Source organism: Vipera berus (assembly GCF_964194415.1).
Source record: "Vipera berus genome assembly, chromosome: 14".
Classification (NCBI taxonomy): domain Eukaryota; kingdom Metazoa; phylum Chordata; class Lepidosauria; order Squamata; family Viperidae; genus Vipera; species Vipera berus.
The window spans coordinates 9778506-9804364 of NC_138217.1; the positions used below are offsets into that span (position 1 = coordinate 9778506).

General features: G+C 46.6%; 1 protein-coding gene across 9 annotated transcripts; it reads left to right on the plus strand.

Moving 5' to 3' along the window:
- The first annotated feature begins 2963 nt into the window (after positions 1-2963).
- Positions 2964-25439, plus strand: FBXO21 (F-box protein 21). 9 transcript variants are annotated; one of them, XM_081338732.1, is made up of 15 exons: positions 2964-3220; positions 7596-7731; positions 8571-8665; positions 10027-10148; positions 11150-11296; positions 12141-12280; positions 13141-13277; positions 14602-14778; positions 16053-16185; positions 17792-17982; positions 19904-20061; positions 22674-22913; positions 24406-24580; positions 24679-24807; positions 24975-25439. In XM_081338732.1, exons 1-12 carry the CDS (start codon positions 2970-2972, stop codon positions 22847-22849), a joined length of 1863 nt encoding a protein of 620 aa, XP_081194858.1. In that variant the 5' UTR covers positions 2964-2969; the 3' UTR covers positions 22850-22913; positions 24406-24580; positions 24679-24807; positions 24975-25439. The 9 variants fall into 9 exon arrangements, with proteins under 9 accessions (XP_081194858.1, XP_081194859.1, XP_081194861.1 ...); XM_081338733.1 differs by having other exon boundaries at positions 24682-24807; XM_081338735.1 differs by having other exon boundaries at positions 22674-22785.
- The last annotated feature ends 420 nt before the right edge of the window (positions 25440-25859 follow it).

Genomic DNA, 25859 nt, shown 5'->3' on the forward strand with positions numbered 1-25859 from the left:
TAATAAATTCCATGCCTTGTGCTTGTCCGGCCTTGTCTTTTCAAACTGCTTTAGAATTCATTTGTTGGAATGGTGTTTTAGCACTGCTGGGGCTTGGAGGGCAACCCGCCCCCCCCTCCCTCCATAGGTCTACAGGTCCCCTTCATGTGGTTGGCATGCATTGGGCTTCACCTGGAAGAGGGGAGGGCGGGGAATCTAGCCCCTGTGGTTTGTGCACTCTGATCAGGACTTAGCATCCTATACAGACACTGCCAATGGTGGGACAGCTAACAAAACTATGGTTTAAACCTACGATGGCTTAGTGTACATGGTAGTGTAGGAACACCTTCTGTTAGGGGGTATCCCAAAATGGAGAGTTTACAAGTACAGGTGTACCAATGCGTATAGCTCAGGGTTGAAATGTGGGATCCTTGGTGCTCTCTGAGCTTGGTGGTTTCCTTGCAGACGTTTCATGAACCAACTAGGTAACATCATCAGTGCTAGAAGAGAATGGGGTTTGCAGGGAGGAGGAGGAGGAGGAGGAGGAGGAGGAGGAGGAGGAGGAGGAGGAGGAGGAGGAGGAGGAGGAGGAGGAGGACTCGGACTCCTGTGGGATCCTCGGTGCTCTCTGAACTTGGCTGTTTTCTTGCAGACGTCTCATTACCCAACTAGCTAGCATCATCGGTGCTGGAAAGGATTGGGATTGGAGGAGGAGGAGGAAGAAGAAGACTGCGGGGTCCTTGATACTGTCTGAACGTGGTGGTTTTCTGGCAGAGGAGATGGGGGAGAAGGAGGGAGGAGGACTCTGGCGTTCTTGACGCTCTGAGCTTTGTTCATTTCTTGCCGACGTTTCATTAACCACTAGCTAATTTCATTAGTTATCTATCAGCAAACCCCACACTCACTAGCACTGATGATGTTACCTAGTTGGGTAATTAAACATCTGCCAAGAACACAGCCGAGAGAGCACCAAGAGTACAGGAGTAAAATCCTACTCTGGTTGCCTGCAGATTGTTAAAACTCTGTTCAAGAGACTTGCAAGTTATTTCTAGGAGTCGTTTTTAAGGAGTTTTAAGGACAGCTTCTCATCATTATGAAAAGCAGCAGTGTCACACTAATTGTTGGCGGCTGAATCACAAGCAAATGCTGGACCCCCACATTCTTCCCACCATTAACATCCCTCCTACCCACCCACCCGGCCCAAATAACTGCGAACACATCTCTTTCCCCCATTGTTTGTTTATTTATTTTAACAAGAAGCTCCAAGGTATGCAGATGGAATGGCAATAATAATAATAATAATAATAATTGAGCCTTGGCCCTGTTGTTTTGGCCAGAAAACCAGTGGGTCAAGAGACGTCCCCGCAAATGCGAAGAAAACTTTCCCACGCTATATTGCAGGAAATCCCGAGGGGCCGTTGAAAAACCTTACTTCACATTTACGTTCTAAGCTAGCATTTCTCAAACTTGACCATTTCAAGAGGGCTGGACTTCGACAACCAGATCTCCCCAGCCAGGCTTATGGCTTATGTCCATGCCAAGACCAACGCACCAGGGCTTACTTAAGCATGAATCAACCAGGATTCCATCATGCCCAGCAAACATCTAACTACAAAGATGTCAACCCTCTTTGGAATTAGTGCAAACTGATAAGTCATCCCTGAGAATTGGGCAACATATAAATTATCAGTATAAATCAATGGTTCTCAATCTCAGTGTAGGAGATGAGTGGGTTGAACCCAAGGGTGGGGGTCAAATGCATCATCATTTTTGGAATCTCTATCTGCCCCCTTCTAAAAGGGCTAAGTCCAGCCCCACTTGAAGTCTATAGACTCTTATCTGGTGCCAATTCTCCTTGACCGTTAGTAGTTCAGATTCTTGCCTATAGATAGTATGAAATAAAGTTACAGTACTTTTGAACTCTATCCTGGCTCCTGACTTCTTGCACCTGACACTCAGTGCATTTAAGATGAATAGGAATAGGAAAGAATAGACTAGACTAGACTGGAAGGGACCTTGGAGATCTTCTAGTCCAACCCGTCCGTCCACTCTCTTCTTAAAAACTTCCAGGGATGGAGCACCCACAGCTTCTGGAGGCACGTTGTTCCACTGGTTAATTGTCCTTACTGTTAGGAAATTTCTCCTTAGTTCCAGGTTGCTTCTCTCCTTGATTAGTTTCCATCCGTTGCTTCTTGTCCTGCCTACATTTGGATATATTTGAGCAGTACAGTCAGCAAAGAGTTAGATCAGAGCTCTTCAAACTTGGCCATTTTGACTTCTGGACTTCCAACTCCCAGAATTCCTCAGTCAGACACGCCTGGCTGAGGAATTCTGGGAGTTGAAGTTGACACGCCTGGCTGAGGAATTCTGGGAGTTGAAGTTGACACGCCTGGCTGAGGAATTCTGGGAGTTGAAGTCCAGAAGTCATAAAAAGGGCCAAGTTTGAAGACCTCCCGAGTTAAGATTGTTCCTTGTCCTGCCTTCAGGTGCTCTGGAGAACAGATTGACCCCATCTTCTTCGGGGAAGCCCTTCAAATATGGGAAGACTGCTATCCTAGTCCTTTTTTTCCGTTAGACTAGCCTAGGCATTCCCAATCCCAGCCACCCTTCCTTCTTTCTATGCTTTAGCCTCCAATAGTCCCCCTGATCGTCTTTGCGGCTCTTCTCTGCACCAGGGGGTGGGGCTTCAACTGCCAGAACGCGCGGGGCATTCTGGGAGTTGGAGTCCACCCTTCTGAAAGGGATCCGAGCTTGAGAAACTCCGGTGCAAATCGAATAAGAACCAATAAAACCGAACGAATCCATTAAAAAAAACAACAACAATCCATCCTCGGCTCCATCCCGTCGAGCAGGAGCCAGACGACCCAGCGGCGGAGGAAAGCCACGTGCGCCTCTCCCGCCGCGCAGGCGCCTTGCGGTCGTCCTCCAGGGATTTTTTCCCCTCCCGCTGCGCATGCGCCGCGCCGCGCCAGCCTCTTGAGAGACGCAAGATGGCGGCGGCCGAGCGGGAGGCCAGCGAGGCGGCGGCGGCGGCCAAAGAGGCCGAGGAGCAGCGCGAGGGCCCCGGCCTGGCCCCGGCCCCGCTCGGCTTGACGGAGCTGCCCGGCGAGCTGCTGGAGCTCATCTTGTGCTGCGGCTCGCTGGGCGCCGCCGACCTGGCCCGCCTGGCCTGCACCTGCCGCCACCTGAGGGAGGCCTGCCAGCCCCGCGGGAAGGTCTGGCGGGAGCAGCTGCGGCGCAGGTGGGCGGGCAGGGCGCCTCTGGGCGTGGGTAGAGCGCGGGGGAAGAGCAGGCCGGCGGGGGTGGGGGGGTGGGAGCTGCTGCCGGCTTTCGCTGCAGGGTGTCTGGGCATGTGCAGAGCGCAGGGGGAGAGGAGGGGTTACTCCCAACCTGGAGGAACTTCCGGGTTTTGCACCACTTGTGCACCAGGGTGTCTGAGCATGTGCAGAGCGCAGGGGGAGAGGAGGGGTTATTCCCAACCAGGAGGAACTTCCGGGTTTTGCACCGGCCAGGGTGTCTGAGCATGTGCAGAGCGCAGGGGGAGAAGACGGGGTTACTCCCAACCAGGAGGAACTTCCGGGTTTTGCACCACTTGTGCACCAGGGTGTCTGGGCATGTACAGAGCGCAGGGGGAGAGGAGGGGTTATTCCCAACCAGGAGGAACTTCCGGGTTTTGCACCACTTGTGCACCAGGGTGTCTGGGCATGTGCAGAGCGCAGGGGGAGAAGGGGTTATTCCCAACCAGGAGGAACTTCCGGGTTTTGCACCACTTGTGCACCAGGGTGTCTGAGCATGTGCAGAGCGCAGGGGGAGAGGAGGGGTTATTCCCAACCAGGAGGAACTTCCGGGTTTTGCACCGGCCAGGGTGTCTGAGCATGTGCAGAGCGCAGGGGGAGAGGAGGGGTTACTCCCAACCTGGAGGAACTTCCGGGTTTTGCACCACTTGTGCACCAGGGTGTCTGGGCATGTGCAGAGCGCAGGGGGAGAGGAGGGGTTATTCCCAACCAGGAGGAACTTCCGGGTTTTGCACCGACCAGGGTGTCTGGGCATGTGCAGAGCGCAGGGGGAGAGGAGGGGTTACTCCCAACCTGGAGGAACTTCCGGGTTTTGCACCACTTGTGCACCAGGGTGTCTGGGCATGTGCAGAGCGCAGGGGGAGAGGAGGGGTTATTCCCTACCAGGAGGAACTTCCGGGTTTTGCACCGACCAGGGTGTCTGGGCATGTGCAGAGCGCAGGGGGAGAGGAGGGGTTACTCCCAACCTGGAGGAACTTCTGGGTTTTGCACCGACCAGGGTGTCTGGGCATGTGCAGAGCGTAGGGGGTAGAGGACGGGCTTACTTTGAAACAGGAGGAACTTCTGGGTTTCAGGGCATAGCCAGGAACAACAAGGCTTCTGAGCATGGGCAGAGGGCTGGGGCCAAGGAGGAGGGATGGAATTCCAGCTAGGAAGAGCTTCTGGGTTTGCAGCACAAACTTGCATGCATTTGGATGTCAGGTTGTGTGAAGGGATGCTTTTGGGCATGTGCAAAGAGCCTGGAGCAAGGAAGAGGGATCTGAACAAATAGTCATAACTTGAGGACCTTTCCGGACAAATCAAAATTCTGTTCCTAAACAAAAGGACGTGTCGGGCATGGCCTTCCCCTCACTCTTACCTGCTGTGGCTGTGATTGTACAATCCCGGGCTGCATTCAGTAGGGACATTTGGACTTTGGAAAAAAAAACCCTCCCCAGTATAGATGCCCCCCCCACCTGCCCCCAGCCACTTTTAAAAAATCTTTTGCATGCTTCATTTTGTAGTTATTCAGAGATTAGAATGGCTCAATCCTGTTGGCCTTTTTCAAGGCTTTAAAAACTTGGCTATGGATTCACGCCTGGAGCTAACAATGTGTTATTTGGCTTGACTGTTAGTTGATTAATCATCATGGCTGCTGTTTGTGGATGTTTTTACTGTTTTAATGTCTTTTTTAAATTGTTTTATAATTTTAGAATTGTAAACCGCCCAGAGTCACTTGTTGAGTTGGGCAGCTATAGAAATTGGATGAATGAATCATACATACTATCATCCTAGCTGTGACTTCAAAAAAAACCCTAGTTAAAAATGTAGAATGCTTTTATAGGCATCTGGTTGTCCTTGCTTACGTTAAAACTTTTTTATTGTTATTATATTACTATCTGGAGTTGACAAAAGGCAGCGTTTGTGAGGAATGCTTCCAATAACTGACCTTGCCATTCCCAAAGCTTCTATTGTTTTGTTGTTGTTGTATCTGCTTGCTTTCATCTCTGCCTTATGCAGTTCCTTTTCAGCGATAGATGAATTTAGTAGCATGAAGGCCAGCGAGTGCCAAATGACTCTTTGCCTGGAATATGGTCCGTCTACATTATTATTGCAACTGTTTATTTTAGGCCAGCAGCTAGGGAATAATTCCTCCAACTGAATTTGCGGGAGAGGATTTAAAGCCCTCGGATGGTTAATTACTTAAAATGGAGCCTGGGCCAAAGGAACAGGGTCAATAACTCTTCGCTTGCCAGAAAGTCTCACGTTCAAAGAAATGGCTGCTTTTGGAAGGCAGGCCTCTATTATCGCCAGCCCACATGGTTGGATCTGAATCTTTGGTCCAATTTGGGCTGCTGGCACGCTGACGCCGATCCCTGAATCGCGGACGCAGGTTGGAAGCAAACTCAGAGTTTTAGCTTGCTGATTGGTTCCGCCTCTTCTGCAGGTGCAGACGGAATATCTGCTTCCTTTGAACTGTTCAGTCGGAGTTTTACAAGCCAACTGGCAGTTGGAAAAAGGGAAAAAGGAAAGGAAAAAAAAAAAAGCTTGTCTTCCCTTGCCAAGACATGCACAGAGCCAGGCAAACTTCGCCTTCTCCCTGGAAGAGAAAATTCACCTATATCTCTTTCCAGCTCTCTCCTCATTATTGACTCTGCAAGTGTGAATGGAAATGCTTGCAAGTTGTACTTCGCTCTCTAGCTGGGAAAGGAAGAGAGATTATCAGTAAAAAAAATCCTGAGCAAAAAATAATATGTTGCGTGGCATCATTGCAAACCAGATACGGTGATGTGGTTTATTTAGAGTTCTCTGTGGAGATGCTCAGTTATCCAGGCCCGTGGTTGTTCCAAAGGTGCTTTTTCCAGAGACAACTGGACTTCCTTTGTTTTTTCCTGTTCTGAACCAGCCCTCTTCTAGCAAACCCCTATTCAAAAGAAGAGACTGGAAAGCGTCCAAGGCTAAAAGGCATCTGCCAAGATTTAATTACGCAGATAACAAAAACACTAGAGCTTGTCTTCTCAAGCGGAAAAGTTGCTTTCAGCAACCAGCCCCTCCCCAAACACTCCTTTTATAGAGAGCTCAGGGCGTGGTCTCCCTGTGCCTCCTCCCGAGGAGACCCGCAGCCTTTTTCTGCTTAGTCCTGCTCGACTGCCTCCTGCGTCGGGCGTCCTTGAACAGGGCCAGCTGTGGGTCATCATCCTCCGCACTATCGGGCTCACGCAGCTGAGAGGAGGTCCCCGGCTGGGAGCTCTGCCAAGCCTGCAAGCCATCATCAGCCGGTTCGTCACCCACACACACCTCCTCCCCCTCATCTGAGTCATCCGATACCTCTGAGCCGGGTGCCGAACCCACAGGCTGACCCTGAGTCACAACATTTCCTTGGAAGACGGTTTCACTTCTCATCCAAGAAGCTTCTTCAGTTCTGACCGGGTTTATTTGAGATGCCTCCTTTTATTTATGAAAAACGCCTGCGTGGCCATCCAAATTGAATCGTGCATCATGGATCTGAGTCACAGATCAGTTAAGCGGAATTTGCTGCGTTAGATTACTTCAGTGATTTCTCTTGGAACATTCACGTAGTATGGCAAATAAATTTGATACTATTTGTTCAGTCACATCTGCATTACGACCCTTCTTCCCCTTTGACTTAGCCATTATAGTGGTTTTTAGGCACCAGTGCACTTTTGAAGGAACAGCCTCCCTAGCTGAAGGAAAAGGAAGAAGCCATCGGTGGCCGCACCAGAATGATGTCATTAAGCTGTTTGTTTTTATGTAATTAGAAGATTCTGTCATTGAAGAGGATATGGTGGGTCTGTTGTGGACTGGGATTCCCAAAAATAACAGCTCTGCAGAGCTGAGTGGAAGACGATTGTTTCCATACTAAGCCATTTGTTCAGGATCAGCAGCCAAGTTTGAAAAATTCCCCATCTTTCCCCCCCCCCCTTCCTGCTCACCCAAATTCAGTGGACAGTCTGCTGCAGTGTTTCTCAGTCTTGGCGACTTTTAAGATATGTGGACTTTAAACTCCCAGAATTCTGGCTGGGGAATTCTGGGAGTTGAAATCCACACGTCTTAAAGCTGCCATGGTTGAGAAACGCCGCTCTATTACATTTCTTTGGGTAGATAGGCAATTACCTAAACTTGTTTAGTTGGTTTTTTTTTAAAATGTCTCTACAGCAAATCTAAAATAAATGGGTAAAAGACATTCCCCCCCCCCTTAATCTGCTAACAAAGCACAGCCTTGGTTTGGTCTGCCCAAATGTTAGCATTTGGTTTGGATTTTTAACTCCCGTGTGGCGACTGACGATGAATTTCCATACGGTTTGTCTTCCTCTGACGCAGGTGGCCTTCTTTAATGAAACACTATAATCAGGCAGACTGTGTGAATTGGCTGGAGGAATACAAAGAACGGCACAGAGCGGGATTGAAAGCCCAAACGATCGTCGCCTCGTTTTCCAAAAGGTTCTTTTCAGAGCACGTAAGATTTTTCTGGTTGATCTTGCAAATAAAAGTCAAATGTGTTGTTCTTTGTTATTTGCTGGCTGGGGAATTCTGGGACTTGACGTCTGCCCATCTTAAAGCAGGGGGACTGGGGAATTCTGGGAGTGGATATCCATCCATCTTAAAGCAGGCTGGCTGGGGAATTCTGGGACTTGAGTCCACCCATGCCAAGATTGGGGGGCAAAAAAAACTGGTCTAAGCAGTGGTTCTTCCTCCTGTCTTTCCAAGGCTGTTCCCACAGATCTGGAGATAAAATGGAGGTTGTTACCTGGAGCTCCTGGGTATCAAATCTAAGAATAATCACGCGCCGAGAATGCAGGTTGTCCTCAACGTATGACCATTTGTTCAACAACCAAGGGCCGCCCCCACCCCACCCCGAGGAATCCCTGGCTCCACATAATGACCGCAATGGGAGATGCAGGACTGTGTGGTCACCTGAATGACCACAACAACTTACGACCATAATTCTGGGTTCAGCTGTGGTTTGTAAGTCAAGGACCACCTGTATTTTTTTTAGAGGCATACACCCCATGAATCAAAGTAAAGGTGTTTCTCAGTTTGCCCCCAACATGGAAACTCTGCCCCCCCCCTCACTAATTTAAACAGCTTTGCTTCAAACTCTCAGCAGGCTTCATTGGGCCTTGGAGAAGTCAGATCTGCTATAGCGGTTTCATCTCGTTCAACAAGTGGTCCTTTTTCTTCTCAAAACAATGAGCCAGTCTAAGAGCTAGAGATGAAATGGTGTCTGATTATCCTTGAGGTTGTTGCAGAAAGCTTCTTTTAGCAGTGAGATCATTGCCCTGTTTTTCCATTTAGGTGCCCTGTGATGGCTTCACTGATATTGAGACTCTGGATTGCCCCAGCCATTTCTTTGAGGATGAGCTGATGTCCATTCTTAATACAGCAGGCAGGTGAGGCTGACTCTTCAACCCTAGGAAAGAACTGTTTGGCTGTTTCCTCAGGGTGCGTGGCATAGACGTCAACTTGTTATGTTTCACTTTTAAATTACACTGGTCTCCTGCCTCTTTCCCAAGGAGCTCGAGACTAGCCCACCTATCTCGCTAACAAACCTTTGAGGGAGATTCAGCTGAAAATATCACCTTACAAGCATTAAGAATTCATCTACATCAGGGGTCTTCAAACTTGGCCCTTTGATGACTTGTGGACTTCAGCTCCCAGAATTCCTCAGCCAGGCATGCCTGGCTGAGGAATTCTGGGAGTTGAAGTCCACAGGTCATCAAAGGGCTATGTTTGAAGACCCCTGATCTATATATTACTAAAAGCTCTCGTACTCGTCACCTTTAACTGCGTAAAATGATGCATTGCAGGGCAACAATTTTTGACCCAAGCTACCTCAAATGAGTTGACATACAGAATGCCTCCAAAATCCAGGACTCGTGACTCTTATTGGGCAAATTTTGTAAAAGATTTTATGGCATACAAACCATCATAAAACATTTTATGACACCATCCAGAACGTCATAAAAGACTTCCCTTTGATCGGGCTGTCCAGTTCAACGGGGGCTACTTTCAAGGCACATACATCTCTGAATGTCTCCTTGAATTGTTAAGAATTAAGAATTAGAAGCTCTGCCATTGTTGAAGGCATTGAGAATCTGGTGAGAATATATCTCTGAAAGGAAGACTCAAAGAGTGAGGAGTTAGATTGGATCTAACCAAATATCTTAACGTGTATTTGTGAAAATATTTCAGATCTGTAGCTCCCAAATCTGCAGCAAGGGATCGTCTTTAAACGGAACTGAAATTCTGTGGTAATGCAGTGGTTAGAAGGTGGTATTGCAGGCTAATTCTGCCGACTGCCAACAGATCGATTCTGTCCGGCTCAAGGTTGACTCCGCCTTCCATCCTTCCGAGGTCGGTAAAACGACCCAGATTGCTGGGGCAAGATGTTGACTTTGTAAACCACTTAGACAGGGCTGTAAAGCAGTGTGAAGCGATATACAAGTCTTAAGTGCTATTGCTATTTTCTGTAAGTTTCCTATCATAAGGTGATATCAAGATTCATGGATGAATTTATCTTTATAAACAACAACAAATAAATGCTAATATTTTAATAACCTGTTTTTTTCCCTCTAGGCTCTTGATTGTCTTTCTTGTTTTATGGCTAAAATCGCTTTTAAGGATTCCACTTTACAATCCTAGTCTGTTTTCAACTCTTCTGGGTGTTTTAGATATATTTTTTTATTATCAAATCTCTATGCTGCCCGTCTTGCTAAGGTGACTCACCACAGTGGTTTCCTTTACTCTGCAGGAAAGGGCTGACCTGGAAGTACTATGCAAAGAAAATTCTTTACTTCCTGCGGCAACAGAACATTTTAAAGAAACTGAAGACTTACCTTGAGTATTCAGCAGATCAGCAATCCTTTTTAGAAGGTTAGTAATGTCCCAGAAAGTTTGACATGGACACAGTGTAGTATTTGAGAGACTATAAGACACATTTGTAGGAAACAACCTAATATTTAAAGAATTGTAACAAAGTAAGACACAACAAAATAAGACGGGAGGGTTGTTTAAAGGAATGGGAGATTAGCATAGATCCGTGGTGGTGAACCTATGGCATGCGTGCCACAGGTGGCACGCAGAGCCCTCTGTGGGCACACGCGCCGTCACCCCAGTCCCAGCTGAGTTTTAGAAAACCCTTTTCGCTTTAGGAATCCGCCGCCTTGTGCCAAAAAAAAAGGTTCAATCAATCAATTTTAACTTGTGGGGAAAAAAAACATCTTGCAAAGTTGGAATTGATTGATTGAACTTTTTAGTCCCACCCAGTCTGCCGTCAATAAAAAAAATGACCCTGTTAAAAGTTAAAAATTTTAAATGTTAAAATATATCCATCCACCGGGACCTGAAGACCTGGCTCTTCGAGCTTTCTGGCCTAGACTGAGAGTATTAACTGGGGTTTTAATTGTATTTTTAATTGTAATTGGGTTATATTTCAAGGTTAGTGTAATTATTTTAATTGTTTTTAATTTTTGTAACTTGTTGCATTGTTTTAAAAAACCTTGTGAACCGCCCTGAGTCCTACAGGAGAAGGGTGGTATATAAGTTTAATAAAATAAATAAATAAATAAATTTGAACTCAATTTTCCCACTGAGGTTGGGCAGCCGACTCGTGATTCAGTGTTTCTCAAACACAACCAGTTTAAGATATTGGGCTGCTGGCTGGAGAATTCTGGGAGTTGAAGTCTACACGTCATAAACCGGTTGAGGTCGAAGAACACTGCTCTAGTTTGATTTCATGCACCTAAGTTAGTGGGGCCTTCACCTAAATGTCTACTCTATGATTCTCTTCATTCTGTGTGAAAATGATGTTTCTACTCAAGATTGTAGTCTGCCCTCCCAAACCCACGTCCTGGATCTCTCCTGTCTTTATCCAGGGGCTGTGCTGATTGACCAATACTGTAACCCTTTGTCGGACATCACATTCAAGAGTATCCAGGCTCAGATTGACGACATTGCTGCTAAAGTTTGTAAATATCTCAAATCCAAAAACCCCAGACATCCTACCGTGGACCGAAAAGCAGGTACGGCATGCAGTTCTCTTGGGTCAGCATTTTGCTGTGGTAGACCTGTGGAAACCCATCCAACTGGGGCAGGCACTCTATTGCAACAAATTTTGGACTTGGCTCATCAATCAATTTAACCCATCAATGGGTAACTGGGCCTCGAGTGATCAATTTGCCTTGGCTGGATAGTTAACTCCCACAGTTCCCCAACCAGTGTGGTCGTTGCTGAGCATTCCAAGATTTGAAGTCCACGGATCTGAAGTTGGAATAATACAGTTGTGACCGCACTGCAGCTTCCAGCTGTAGAGCACGTTGGGAGTTGTCATTCAACCACACCTGAAGAACATAGGTTGCGCACCTCTGCTTTAGTCTCTAATGCAAGGGTCTTCAAACCTGGCCCTTTGATAACTGGTGGTGGACTTCAACTCCCAGAATTCCTCAGCCAGGCACGCGTGCCTGGCTGAGGAATTCTGGGAGTTGAAGTCCACCAGTCATCAAAGGGCCAAGTTTGAAGACCCCTGCCCTAATGTCTAGCTTTTGCTAGTTGGGTGGAAAAATAGGAAGAGGGAAGGTTACATACTCCAAAGGGAGATGTAAAGTATTTGCATTTGTTAGTTTAAACAAATAAACCAAACGAGGCGATGTGGAAACCCTATACCTTTATTTTATTTCTTTTATTACTTTTTCATGCTGCCAAAAGGTACCTGTGGGGACCCATCGTTCTCTTTATCAGCCTGACCAGCCTTGCTGACAAGACTTGGGGGGAGGGGGGGGTGACAGTTCTAACAGAAGAAAGATGAGGTACAAATAAATAAGAATGTGCCTTTCTCTTTTTTTTCCATGGCCTGCCTTCTTTTTGAAGAAGAAGAGGTCTTGGTAGTCCCTCAGCTGGAGCTTCAGGGGCAGGTCCTCGATGCCATGAACTGCGTCCTCTATGAGCAGCTGAAATACCAAGGAAACGAGCTGGATTATTACAACTGTCAGAATTCATACATCCATCAGGTACGGCGTTTTCTTTCACCGGACAAGGCCCTGTCGTTCAGCTGGGTGGGCACGTAGTCCTTGACTTATAACCGGTCACTTAACCGTTGTTCCAAGTACCAACGGTACCTACCTGGGGTCCTCGCAACCCGGGTTCAGAGTTCTCAAGGTCACCTACTGTCTTCTGTGGTCAGATGGCCAGGTTTGTGAGTGCTCAGCAACCAGGTTTCATTTACGTTAACGGCCGTAACTCGCTGACTATAATATCCTCAAACGTCTCGGCACAACATTGATGCAGTTCAGCTTCCCCAAGCGTACTAATTCCGGGGACTCTTTTATCTTCCCTGTTTTTATTTATTTATTATTTATTTATTAATTTAATTTGTATACCGCCCTTCTCCCGAAGGACTCAGGGCGGTGAACAGGGCAATACATAATAAAAAACAAGATACAAAAATTAAAAAGTAATTAAACAGCAATGCCCGTAATAAATTAATACAGATTAAAAAGTTAAGACCGATTTATAAAACCCACCCCCATCCCATCAGGCCAGGCCAGCTTGTTCAAAAAGGTAGGTTTTAAGATCGCGCTGGAAGGAGCGGAGATCAGGCGCCATCCGGAGCTCGACCGGAAGATGGTTCCATAAATCCGGCACGCCCACAGAGAACGCCCTCCCCCTGGGGGCCACCAGTCGGCATTCTTTGACCGGTGGCACCCTGAGGAGACCCTCTCTGTGGGAGTGTACTGGGCGGAGGGAAGTTGACGCCGGCCACAGGTGCTCCCCAAGGTATTCCGGACCCATGCCATGTAGGGTTTTTTTTTAAAAAAAATCCAGTTCCAAGGAGCAGCCAAGCCTTCTCATTCTTCTCACTGTCCTTCAGGTTTTGATTAGCAGGACCGGAATCCCCATCAGCTTGTCGGTGCTGTATTTGACAATTGCCAAGCAGTTGGGCGTCCAGCTTGAGGCGGTCAATTTCCCCAGTCACTTTCTGCTCAGATGGTGCCAGGGAAAAGAAGGGTAAGCTTCGATTTTATTTTTATTTTATTTTTTTTCCCCTTCTGTGCAGTTCCCTCCCCGGGCTAGCAAGACTTATCTCCGTCAATGCTACCTTTAAACGTCCCAGGTTGCAATTCTCTAGTTAAACCGTGCCAGACAATGAAGTCATAGTTTTTTGTTTGTTTTTTTTAAAAAAGGAGGGGTTATATTGTGTTTTCTTCCATGAAAGAAAAATGGCGGTGCTCATTTCGAAGGCCCTGTTACTTAGTAATAGAGAAATCCGTCATCACGAGCATCGTCCCACAGTCTCATTAGCTCCGGCAGAAGAGGCTGGCGTGGGAACAGAAAGCGATCGATCCACCCTGCCAGGGCGCTCTCGATGTTACAGGCTGATGAGGGCACAGCTGTCTGGAAGGAAAAGAAGCAGATTTTCCCCGCCGATGAAGCAGCTTTTTCACTCGCAGGCCACCCGTGATGCTTTCAGAATCCTATTGATTCTCTTCAACGTTTCGGTGGCGCCTCTTTCCCACCATCCAGCCTCTTGGCCGGAGACGGAGCCTCGTCTTCCCCCCTCTGGCGTTTTGCAAAAGCTCCATTTAAGCTTCAAAACGGGGCTCCGGGTTCAGGCTCCTGGAGGGCTCAAAGAAGAGATGGGCTTTGCGTCAGCCCTGCAAGTTAGTCCGGAAGGTACTAGCTCTTGTCTTTGTCGTAAGCAAGGCAAGGCTGGCGGAGGAATTCTGGGAGCTGAAGTCCGCAAGTCTTAAAAAGTTGCCAAGTTTGAAGACGCCTGTTGTAAGGCTACGTTACCAGAACTCAACGACCACAACCGAGTCCCAAATTTCTGGGGCGAAATGAGACGGTTGTTAAGTGTATGTTTGCCTCATTTTACGGCCTTGCTTGCCACAGTTGTTAAGTCAGTCACCACAGTTTTTTAAGATAGTCACACCGTTGTTAAGTGAATCTGGATTCCCCCATTGATTTTGCTTGTCAGAAGGTCCCAAAAAGAGGGATCACGTGACCCCCACAAGTCACCGTCACACACACACACCCCCGCAACCGTCATAAATATATGGCAGTTACCAAGCGTTCCGAATTTTGATCACATGACCGTGGGGATTCTGCAACGGTCATAAGTGTGAAAAACAGTCGTAAGTCACTTTTTCCAGAGCCAGTGTAACTTTGAACCATTACTAAATGAACTGTTGTATGTTGAGGACTAGCTGTGTTTCTCCCCTCCTTTGCTTCCACTTTCTAGAAAACTAGGGAGGGTCCTGTCCAGCGCCAAAGGTGAGCGGAAGCATGATGAGAAACAAATTCCCCTTTGGTTTTGGTTTTCTTTTGTCAGGAGCACAAATATATTTGACTACACATACATTGATGCTTTTGGGAAGGGGCGGCAGTTGACAGTCAAAGAATGTGAATACTTGATTGGGCACCACGTGACGGAGGAATTTTACGGTGTGGCAACAGCCAAAGAGGTTCTGCAGCGAATGGTGGGCAACTTGCTAAATATTGGAAAGCGGTAAGAATCAGCCAAGATTGCATTAGCGTTTCCGTTGTGTTAGAGGAGGTCCAAGTCCTCATTGACCATGGAGATCCATGGTCCACATTGAACATGAAGGTCCAGGTCCTCACTTTACCATGGAAGTCCAGGTCCCCATTGATCATGAAGGTCCCATTGACCATGGAGTTCCAAGTCTCCATTGACCATGGAGGTCCAAGTTCTCATTGACCATGGAGGTCCAGGCCCCCATTGATCATGAAGGTCCAGGTCTCCATTGACCATGGAGGTCCAGGTCTCCATTGACCATGGAGGTCCAGGTCTCCATTGACCATGGAGGTCCAGGTCTCCATTGACCATGGAGATCCATGGTCCACATTGATCATGAAGGTCCAAGTCCCCATTGACCATGGAAGTCCAGGTCCCCACTGATCATGGAGGTCCAAATCCCCATTGACCATGGAGGTCCAGGTCTCCATTGACCATGGAGATCCATGGTCCACATTGATCATGAAGGTCCAGGTCCTCACTTTACCATGGAGGTCCAAGTTCTCATTGACCATGGAGATCCATGGTCCACATTGATCATGAAGGTCCAGGTCCTCACTTTACCATGGAGGTCCAGGTTCTCATTGATCATGGAGGTCCAAGTCCCCATTGACCATGGAGGTCCAAGTCCCCATTGACCATGGAGGTGCAAGTTCTCATTGACCATGGAGGTCCAGGTCCACATTGATCTTGGAGGTCCAGATCCATATTTCCTGACTGCGAACAATTATCCAGTGGAAGGACTTGCCTCCAGAAGTTGTGAGTGCTCCACTACTGGAGGCTTTCAAGAAGAGACTGGATAGCCATTTGTCTGGAACAGTATAGAGTGGAAGGCCCTATACTGTTCCGGACAATCAGCTGTCCAGTCTCTTCTTGAAAGCCTCCAATGAGCAGGGGGTTGGATCAGAAGACCTCAGAGGTCCCTTCCAGCTCCATTATTCCATTATCGTTCTGGAACATGGAAGGGTGACGAGAAAAGGCAGCAAGATTTCAGCTAACCCTTGAAAGAAGCTTCGAAACAGCAGTGAAAGAAAAGGGAACAGTTGTATCGTAGCTCTTGACCAGCAGCAGTGTATAAGCAACAACATTAATTATGCATTTGAGGCAAGATCTGGGGTTGGTGACTTCTGTGGTGAAGGACAGGTCCGCTAACTGTGTAGTTAACTGGCAGTGGGACATCGTAGCTAGGTGAGGGAAAATGTATCTATGAAAACATGACACTGAACGTGTTGGCCCCTGTTTGCTAGGGAAAGCACTGACCAGTCCTACCAGCTCCTGAGGGACTCTTTGGACTTGTATTTGGCCATGTATCCGGACAACGTCCAGCATCTAATGCTCCAAGCGAGACTCTATTTCCACCTTGGGATCTGGCCAGAGAAGGTACTTTGGATTCGTGTTACGTAGGTGAGGTATCCGATATGTGAAGTAAGCAAAGGGATGGATGGATGTTGCCTCTCCTAAAGAGCATGGTTGTCTCTCCTTCTACTTTCTCTTCTCTTTTGAACAATTGGTGGATGTTGAACTCAACCACTTTGCATTTTTGGATAGCCCCGTTATGACCCCCAGTACTTGCTTCTCTTAATTGGCCAAACTCCTACAAGCCTTAAAACAGAGGGTCTTCAAACGTGGCCCTTTGATGACTTGTGGACTCCAGTTCCCAGAATTCCTCAGCCAAGCATGCCTGGCTGAGGAATTCTGGGAGTTGAAGTCCACAAGTCATAAAAGGGCCATGTTTGAAGACCTCTGCCTTAAAATCATTGTTGGCAAGCACTGTCTGATAGAATTCTCACATATCTTTCCCCCCCCCCCCCCGATCTTACAGTCCTTTGTGGCTCCAAAGGACTTTTTTAAAAAAATCCTGTTCAGTTTTTGAATGAGTTGTGTCACCATCTGGATATTAGTCTCTGTATCGCTGGTTGTTTGATTGCTTTGATTTACTGCTGTTATTTTAGCCACTTGTTTTTCTGTAACTTTTTTTTTAACCTCCTGTTGCCTTTTCGGTATAATTCAACTTTGTTATTCTTGCAGGGTGAGGATTTTTTTTTTAAATTAAAAGTTGCTGGATTGTGTCTAGGTTGCTGAAAAAGCAAAAAAAAAAACCCGATATTTCAGTTCTTGCTTATTTAACTTATCTTTTGGAGCTGTGCAATAACAGTATTTTGTGTGTTTTAGTCTTTTAAACCATCTTCAGAGGACAGTGTATCCTGAAAGGCAGTTTAAAAAAACACACGCACAACTACATAAATTCAGAGAAAGCTAGCTCGCTTTTGTAATCTTTGGACTAAAATCGTTTTCAAGACCTGTCTCTGAAATCAGAAAATAGAATTTCTCTCTCCCCCTCTAATTATACCAAATGGAATGAAAAAAGGGGGAGGGGAAATCCTGGAATGTTGGTTTAAGCTTCAGTGCATTCTGTTATGATTAATATATTTGTTGATTAACTTACAAAAAGAGTGTGAAAAAGCAGTGCACATAATTGTCCCACAACTACTGGTGGTCCTTGACTTGCAACTGATTGCTTAGTTGATTGTTCAAAGTTACAATGGATTCCCCCCCCCCCCAAAAAAAAAGGTACCTACAAATTTCTAGCTGTTTGCAGTGTTCTGTGGTCATGTGACTGCAACTTACGGTGGGTTTTTTTTCTTGCAAATCAGCATTTACGTCTGGTTTACGGCAAACAAACCCCACCCGTTTGTGGACAGCGTGCTTGCTTACTGAGCGCGGCTTTGCTTAATGACCATGGTGATTTGCTTAATGACCACCACCAAAAAGAATTATAAAAATTGAATCAGTCGCACGGTCACCTGTCGTAACTACCGGCGTGGCTTACCGTTGTAATTGTGGGCTCAGCTACCTAAGTCGTAAGTCGAGGACTAGGTTGCCCTTTGCGAAGTTCTGAGAGGGTAAAAGGAACATCCTCGATTGGATATTAACTAAAGGTCGAGTTGCAGGGTGATTGATTGGCAGCTGTCCCCCTCTGTTAAAGGTTCTGGACATCTTGCAGCACATTCAGGCCTTGGACCCCTCCCAGCAAGGAGCCGTGGGGTATTTAGTTCAGCACACCCTGGAGCACATCGAGCGTCGGAAAGAAGAGGCCGGTCCTGACGTGAAGCTTCATTCCGACGAGAAACACAAAGAGATCCTCTTTTCCGTTGGCTTGGTTATGAAACACAAAAGGTGAGGCCGCCCCGCCTGCCCACACTTTCCCAACGGGGTTCTGTGGCTGCAAAAGTAGGAATCGACACCTGTAGAACCAAAGTATGGTACAAGATGGGCGTGTTTCGTCAGCTTTCTAAGGTGGACCAGTTCAGGAAACCACATGACCAAGTGGGACTCAATGACTTCCCAAATGGATTATCTCATCTCATCTCATCTCATCTCTCTTTCTCCCCGTCTCTCTCTGTCTCTCTCTCTCTCTCTCTCTCTCTCTCATCTCATCTCATCTCATCTCTCTGTTTCTCTCTCTCTTTCTCTCCGCATGTGTGTCTCTCATCTCTTTCTCTCTTCTCTCTCTCTTCCCGTGTGTGTGTCTCTCATCTCTCTCTGTTTCTGTTTCTCTTCCTCTCTTTCTCTCCCCATCTCTCTGTTTCTCTCTTTCTCTCCCCGTGTGTGTCTGTGTCATCTGTTTTTCTCTCTCTTTCTTTCTCTTCCCGTGTCTCTCATCTCTCTGTTTCTCTTTCTTTCTCTTCCTCTCTCTGTCCCTCCCTCCCTCTCTCATACATACACACATATACACACATATCTGTCATCTAGTTTGACCAATCATCTGTCTATTACCGATCTATCATCTGTCTTCCTATCTGTCTTATCAAATTTCTACGTATGCGCATTTTATTCATACACAGTGGGTAGGCAGTGTGGGGGCATATTTACCTTTCCGAGGCTGGCCTTTTTGGCGGCCACAAAGGCAGCCCAATCCTGACTTCCACCCCACATTTCTTGGAAGGCCAACTTTTGAGATAGCTGCTCGTCACTGTTCCTTAATCTCCCAGGACCTCCTCCGCCACCCCAGTTTATTTTTATCCTCCCCACCCCCAGCAACCGGGCAGGCTTCCATAAGTCTCCCAACATGCAGCCTTTTCCATCTCTGCTTAGAATATTTCTAGGGAGGGGGGGAAACTCTTGACTTCTAGATGAAGCTGCTGACAAGTAACAATTCCGGAAAGGACATACTCAGTAAAGAAATATCCCAAAGATGCTTTTTCACGAGGCAGATATCTTCAAAGAAAAACAAGAAAGTCCAGTTTCCTCGTGAAAAAGCATCCTTGGGATCACTATGAGCTGGATGACTTGAGAAATTCTCTTCACGTTCAGTAAAGAAACATGAAATAAATGTGGTTCTAGGTGAGGTGTTTTTCACCGCTAGCCACAAGAAGGAGAACATAAGTTGTTCTAAGTTGCAGCATACGGGTGAGTCTCCCATAAGTCATGAATGAGATTGTGGCTTTATATGTCTAGAATAAAGGAGAATATTTGTAGCTTGGGATTGAAATGAGGGGTCCTTGCTGCTCTCTGAGCTTGGTTGTTTTTTTGCAGACGTTTCATGACCCAACTAGGTAACATCATCAGTGCTAGAAGAGAGTTGATAGTTTATATTCTAGTGGTTTGCCCTGACAGTGTCAGTGGGAGTTGTCTAAGAGATTCTTTGGTTGGGCTGTTCACTGTTGGCTTGCATCAACACTGACAGGGCATGCCACTAGAATATAAATTGACAGCAAGCCCCATTCCTTACTATCACTGATGATGTTACCCAGTTTGGGTAATGAAATGTCTGCAAGAAAACAACCAAGCTCAGAGAGCACCAAGGACCCCATAATCTTCCTCCTCCTCCTCCTCCTCCTCCTCCTCTGCAAACCCCACTCCCTTCTAGCACTGATGATGTTACCTACTTGGCTCATGAAATATCTGCGAGAAATCAACCACGCTCAGAGCACCAAGGACCCCTTATACATCTACATTGCCAAAGAGTTTTCACCCAAGCAGACACGGCTTACAATGCTATTTTGCAGTGTCCATCCTTGTTCTCTATACAGAACCTCTCAGCCTGCCTTCCTCAAGCACTGATGGCCTGGCGGTTCTTCTTTCTGCTTCAATTTAGATATGGCTACAACTGTGTCATCTATGGTTGGGACCCAGCGTGCATGATGGGACACGAATGGATCCGAAACATGAATGTCCACAGCCTGCCCCATGGTCCTCAGCAGCCTTTCTACAATGTTTTAGTGGAAGATGGGTCGTGCCGATACGCTGCCCAAGGTAGGCAGGCAGTATTTCCAACAAGCTTATTCGTGGTTGCTTATCCACTATTTGAAAGAAAGTGGATCTTGAAAGAAAAAAAATGAAGAGAGGGAGGAAAGAAAGAAAGAAAGAAAGAAAGAAAGAAAGAAAGAAAGAAGAAAGAGAAAGAAAGAAAGAAAGAAAGAAAGAAAGAAAGAAAGAAAGAAAGAAAAAGAGAAAGAAAGAAAATGATTATTGAATATTGAAATAAAACGTAGACCAGTGCAGGGTAGTTAATTAATATAAAGATTCCCTTTCAGTAAGCTATGCTCAGAATTAATAAGGGTAGAGCTGGGAAGGTTTTGCTGAAGAGGTGACTTCCTTGCAGAGTGAGATACAAGACCGTGGCAGTTGCCACATTTGCCTGCTCAGCAAATCAGGCTGGAAAACATGAGGCTTCAAGGGTGTAATTCCAATCATACATCATGCAGACTTTTTAATGTTTAAGACGTGTAATCTCAAGAATTGACCTCAGACCCAGAAGTGAACAAGATTCACAGTCATTCCAACATCAAAGACCATTCTCGGTATCTCCGGGTTCATACGATTTCAACAAAGGAGGCTATTTGAACAAGCCGGCCTGGTCTGATGGCTTTTGGGGTTTTAACATTGATTTTAACTAATGTACTGCATTGGGCACAATTATTTAATGTTTTTTAACTTTCGTATCTTGTATTTTTGATATTTATTGCCCCGTACACCGCCCTGAGTCCTTCGGGAGAAGGGGCGGTATAAAAATCAAATAAATCTCAATCTAAAATCTATTTGTGCTCAAGTTTGAAAGGGTTAGCGCTCCTTGGTGCTCTGAGCTTGGTGGTTTGCGCACTGATAATGTAACCTAGTTTGGGTAATGAAATGTCTGCAAGAAAACAGCCAGGCTCAGAGAGCAGCAAGGACCCCTCATGATATTTCGACAGCAGGGTTTTTCCGTGGTTCGCTGGTCTGCAGGACCGTTGATGGGATCCACTAGGTGTGTGTTTGTTTGTTTTTTCTGCTGTTTCTTGATAGTGCTGGGGAAACTCCCACTAACTCCCAGTCAACTGGTCTCCACAGTGCTGGTCTAAATGGAAATTCAGGATAGGACAGCTTCCCGAAGAACAAATTTTAGTAGTGGTTATGTGGGTTTTCACCTAGGTGGGACTCACAATAGCCATTGCGTCTTCCACAATAAGACGGAAGGAAAACCAATCTGCAAATTTCCTGTTATTTTCAAGTCAGGTTGATCTTTATAGCTATTTAGCCATTTTAGGCTTAGAATAAATGGTTTTCCCAGCAGAGGGCACTCTGTACAATTGCAGCTTGCGATTAAGAATAGTTTTTCTCACGTCTGCCTTGCTTCCCTTCGCCCTCCTCTTGCCCCCAATACTTTAAACTTGGTCTACAACTCAGCTTGGGTTATAGGGATATAAAAAAAATTCCGTCTCCAGGGAAATTACATCCAGGAATCTGACCAAAACACACAAGAGCTTTAAAGGCCTCGTAATCAAAATTAAAATAGGACAGCCACGCCATAGAACGTGAAACATGTAAATACGCAGTCTTTAAGGACACCGCACACGGCCATATTCTTTCCCCTCCACTGAGAATTGTCCTAGTCCTAAAATTGCTCTTTCTTAGGGAAAAAGAAACGGCAACCTTTCTGTAAGATGGGCATAGCAAATGCAAAAAGAGAGAGAGAGAGAGAGAGAGAGTAGCTTTTCAAGAAAAAGGAGATCTCAACAGCTTTGCTTTTTGTTCAGCCTCTTCATTTCAAATAACAGCTGAAGTTGACGGATAACGACAAGCAGAAACATGGGTGTCAAATCCCACCCATCTGGGCAAGGTCAAAAAAAGGAGGAATTGCATAGATTTCATGAAGGTAGTCCTCCCACTTGCGACCACAGTTGAGCCCCAGATCTCTGTCGCTAAGTGAGACAGTTGTTAAGTGAGTTCTGCTTCGCTTTATTTATTTATTTATTTTATTTATAATTGAATTTCTATACCGCCCTTCTCCCGAAGGACTCGGGGCAATAAAAGCACTACAAAATTACAAAAGTTAAAAGTAAATTAAATTAATGAAGCCCTAAATAAATAATTAAAAAAACCCAAACCCTTAAACCAGGCCGGCCTGTTCAAATAAATAGGTTTTCAGATCCCGGCGGAAAGAGCGAAGGTCGGGAGCCATCCGGAGCTCAACCGGTAATTGATTCCAAAGGTCTGGCGGTGCGCCCACAGAGAATGCCCTCCCCCTGGGGGCCGCAAGCCGACACTCTCTGACCGACGGCACCCTGAGGAGGCCCTCTCTGTGGGAGCGCACAGGACGAAGGGAAGATGACGCCGGCAGCAGGTGCTCCCATAAGTACTCCGGACCCATGCCATTTAGAGCTTTATAGGTCATCACCAGCACCTTGGATCTCACCCGGAGGGCAACCAGAAGCCAATGCAGCTTTATGACCTTCCTGGCCACAATTGTTAAGTGAATCTGGCTTATTAACCCCACTGAGTTAAGCTGCCAAAAGATTCCTCTCCTCTCTCGGTTGCTTCTCTCTTGCGCTTCTCTCCTTGGCGGTTCCACCCTTCACGCGGTCTCTCCCTTACCCTTCCCTCTGCAGAGAATCTGGAACTCAACCCAGACCCTCACGAGATCCCTCACCCGGACATCGGCCGCTACTTCGAGGAGTTTGCTGACACGTACTACGTGGCCAACCCAGAGTTGGAGATTCGGTACCCCGAGGATATGGCGCTCACCCGTTTAGCTGGCCAGAAAACTGAAGAGAGCCAAGAATGAGATCTTTGGGTTTTTCCTCATCTACTTCCTCTTTGCAAGGACAGGGGGGAAAAAAAACTTTGTGGTGAGAATTTCATCACGAGAAAGCTGCTGGTCCTAGGGCAACTGCATTTCGCTAGCTAGCAGCAGGACGTTGTGTTATGCAACCCCTCGGTTGCGTTGTGTCGGGATTTGTAAAAACCCTGTGGCTCATGCAAAGTTCAGAGACCCAATGAAGAACCTCTGAGACTTAAAAAGTTCTTACTCTGGAAATTCTGAGCGGACCTGCCAGATGGAAGCTGTGGATGGTTTCTAGTTGGGACTTTCTAGAGCTAACACAACATCTGTCTGGGTTCAACTTTGGCCAGCAATGAAGTGCCAAACCCTGAGGAATGACATTGATGCACCTTTAACTCAAAGATCTCGTAGAAACGCTGTCAGGATTTCTCTCCGCTGCTTCAGAACAGCAACTCATTTTTATTTTTATTTTTTTTAAAAAACAATTGCACTGGGTTGTTTTTTCCCCCTGCAAGTTTCTTGAACTCACATTCCAGCACACACGCACACACACAACACACACACACACACACACACACACACACACACAGAGTGCCACCTTGGTGATGATGCTAGAGATGAATAATCTCTTCCTTTTGTTCTGCTCGTTTGCTTGTTGCTCACTCCATCAAAAAAAAAAGGATAAACAACATAAGCAGTATTTCTCAAACGTAACGCTGGGAGGAAAAAAAAAGGACGTAGCATTATTGTCTAAAAGATTCCTTTTCTCAGGGAAAAGATCAAGAGCCGGTTGATTTGCAAGCCGCCCGGCCGAAAGGACGGATCAGGCTTTCAGTCAGGCCGTCGTAAAATAATACGTTGCAAGGCCGCGAGACATGTAATTTCTAAATTGGCGCCTCTTGAGCTGCAGAGTTGCAGTTTTGACACTCTTTGGAGTGCGTGCCTGGGGGCAGAGAAGGCAAGCTTTTAATCCTCTCGTTGTAAAGGATAAAATGATAGGCTCCGACGATCTTAGTCCTGAAGATTGCTGTTTTGTCGCAGTGAAATTGTTATCTTCAGGATCTCCCTTCGTTTGCATGCTGTGTTTTCGTATTCTCTTTGGCAAGCGCATTTGCCCGTGAAATTTAGGGTTTTAGCCTACAGGAAACGTCTTCAAACAGCTCAGAGGGGTTCGAGTGAAGATTGTCACTCTGGGAACACCTCTGCGCCCCCCCCCCCGACAGGCATGCGGCTAGTCCTCGGCTTAATGGAGGCTGCCCCTTATAGTCATAAGCCATGATAAGACACGTTCCTGAGAGAGAGAGAGAAGTTCTCTTGAGGGTTTGCGCCAGCACAAGCCTAAAAGCTTGGAAGAATAAAGTTTCGGTCCTGGTGACCAACACGGATTGGATCCCGCAATAAGCCGTCGTCGGTCATAAAGCGTGTCATCACAAAACCAACCCAATTTTACAGCCTCTTGTGCGCTCTGCTCAAGAATCCAATCATGGTAGTTAAAACAAGCCCATTGTTCACGCTGGGGCATTTGTGATGAAAAACTGAAGTAAATGCTTGGTTTTCAGCAAACGTCCCGTTGCAGCCGTGTGACACCCCCACCCCAGGACCCTGTACATGATTGCTGAGCACCCCGAAATGCAGACGCAGGCGAGGGACTCTCGGTTGGAACTTCGGAACCAGGACGTAAAACAGCTTTTGGGAGGCCCGGCGTAATTTTGGAACAGTCGCTAGGCGACCGTTGTAAGTCGAGGACTACCTGCTGGCTGTGGAGGTGAATCCCCGGGGTGGGGGTGGGGGTGGGGGTTGCATCAGACTGAAATATTTATCCCTCGCAACAGCAGCTGCCAAGAGCGATTAGCTCCCTTGAGACCGGAGCCCGCGCCGACTCCCAGACGCTGCACGACGTCCGAATGGTCCTGGGAGATCCAGCGAAGATGACAACCGCCTATGCAGAGAAGTCTGATGGGGTGAGGAAAAAAAAAACCTACTTTAAAGGGAATTGCAGAAGCCAAATTGGAGGAACTGACCTAGGCAGTTCCCGCAGCACCACCCTCTGGTTGATTTTGGGGGGGGGGGTGTTTCTTAGCAATACAGAGTCCAAATTTTAGCAATACACGGTCTCTCTTGTTGACAGGGAGATGCTGCAATTCAGAAATGAACGATGAAGCTGCCTCCAACTGCAACCTTGAGCCCGCAGCTGGCTGTGGGTCCCTGTTACCCTGGGTCAGATAATCAAGAGTTTTTTGCATTTTCCCCTCTCTGGATTGTTGGGGGTCTGATGCATGCATGCCATACTCTTTTCTCTTTTTTTCTCCTGAACTTCTATTGCCCCCCCCCCTCAAGCGCTTGCAACTTCCTCATCTGAAAGGTGCTATATGAATCCACCCGTTCCTCTCTTATCCACCCATCTATTTACCTTCAAGGATTTTGAAGATGGGGGAAAGAAAAAAAACAGAATTTGTACAGCCCATCAATACCATCTGCAGTTTTGAATGTAAAAGGCGCTATTTATTTTTTAGGAGAGTTACAAATGTAGGGATATGTTTCCCTCCCAGCACTCCGTGGTATTTCTGGAATAAAATGACGCCCTTTTAAGCTTGTAACAGTGCAATATTCTTTCTCATGTAAGGCCGTTTCTTTTCTTGGGCGTTTTCTGTCTCTTGAGTTAGGGGCAGAAGTCAGTGGGAAGTCCTAACTCCTAAAAACGCTTGATAACTGGGATTACCAATTTACGAAATTTGAACCCGCAATAATTGTTAGGTTAACATTTGAGCTGACTCGCTGGCTCAAGTATTTTTTGAAAGGATATATAATGATATTTTTCTAAAGGGGAGGAAAAAGGGGTTTGGGCTTCAAGCCAGCTTGGAATTAATTTCCTTTCTGCCCGCCTTCAACCAAATCCCAACTGTTCTGGAAAAGCTCTCAGCTTTTCTCTTAAAAAGACAAAACATTTTGCACATTCTTAGAGGTGTTTTATTTTTTTTCTTGATCACTGGGTTCATCTCCTCAGGATTAAATC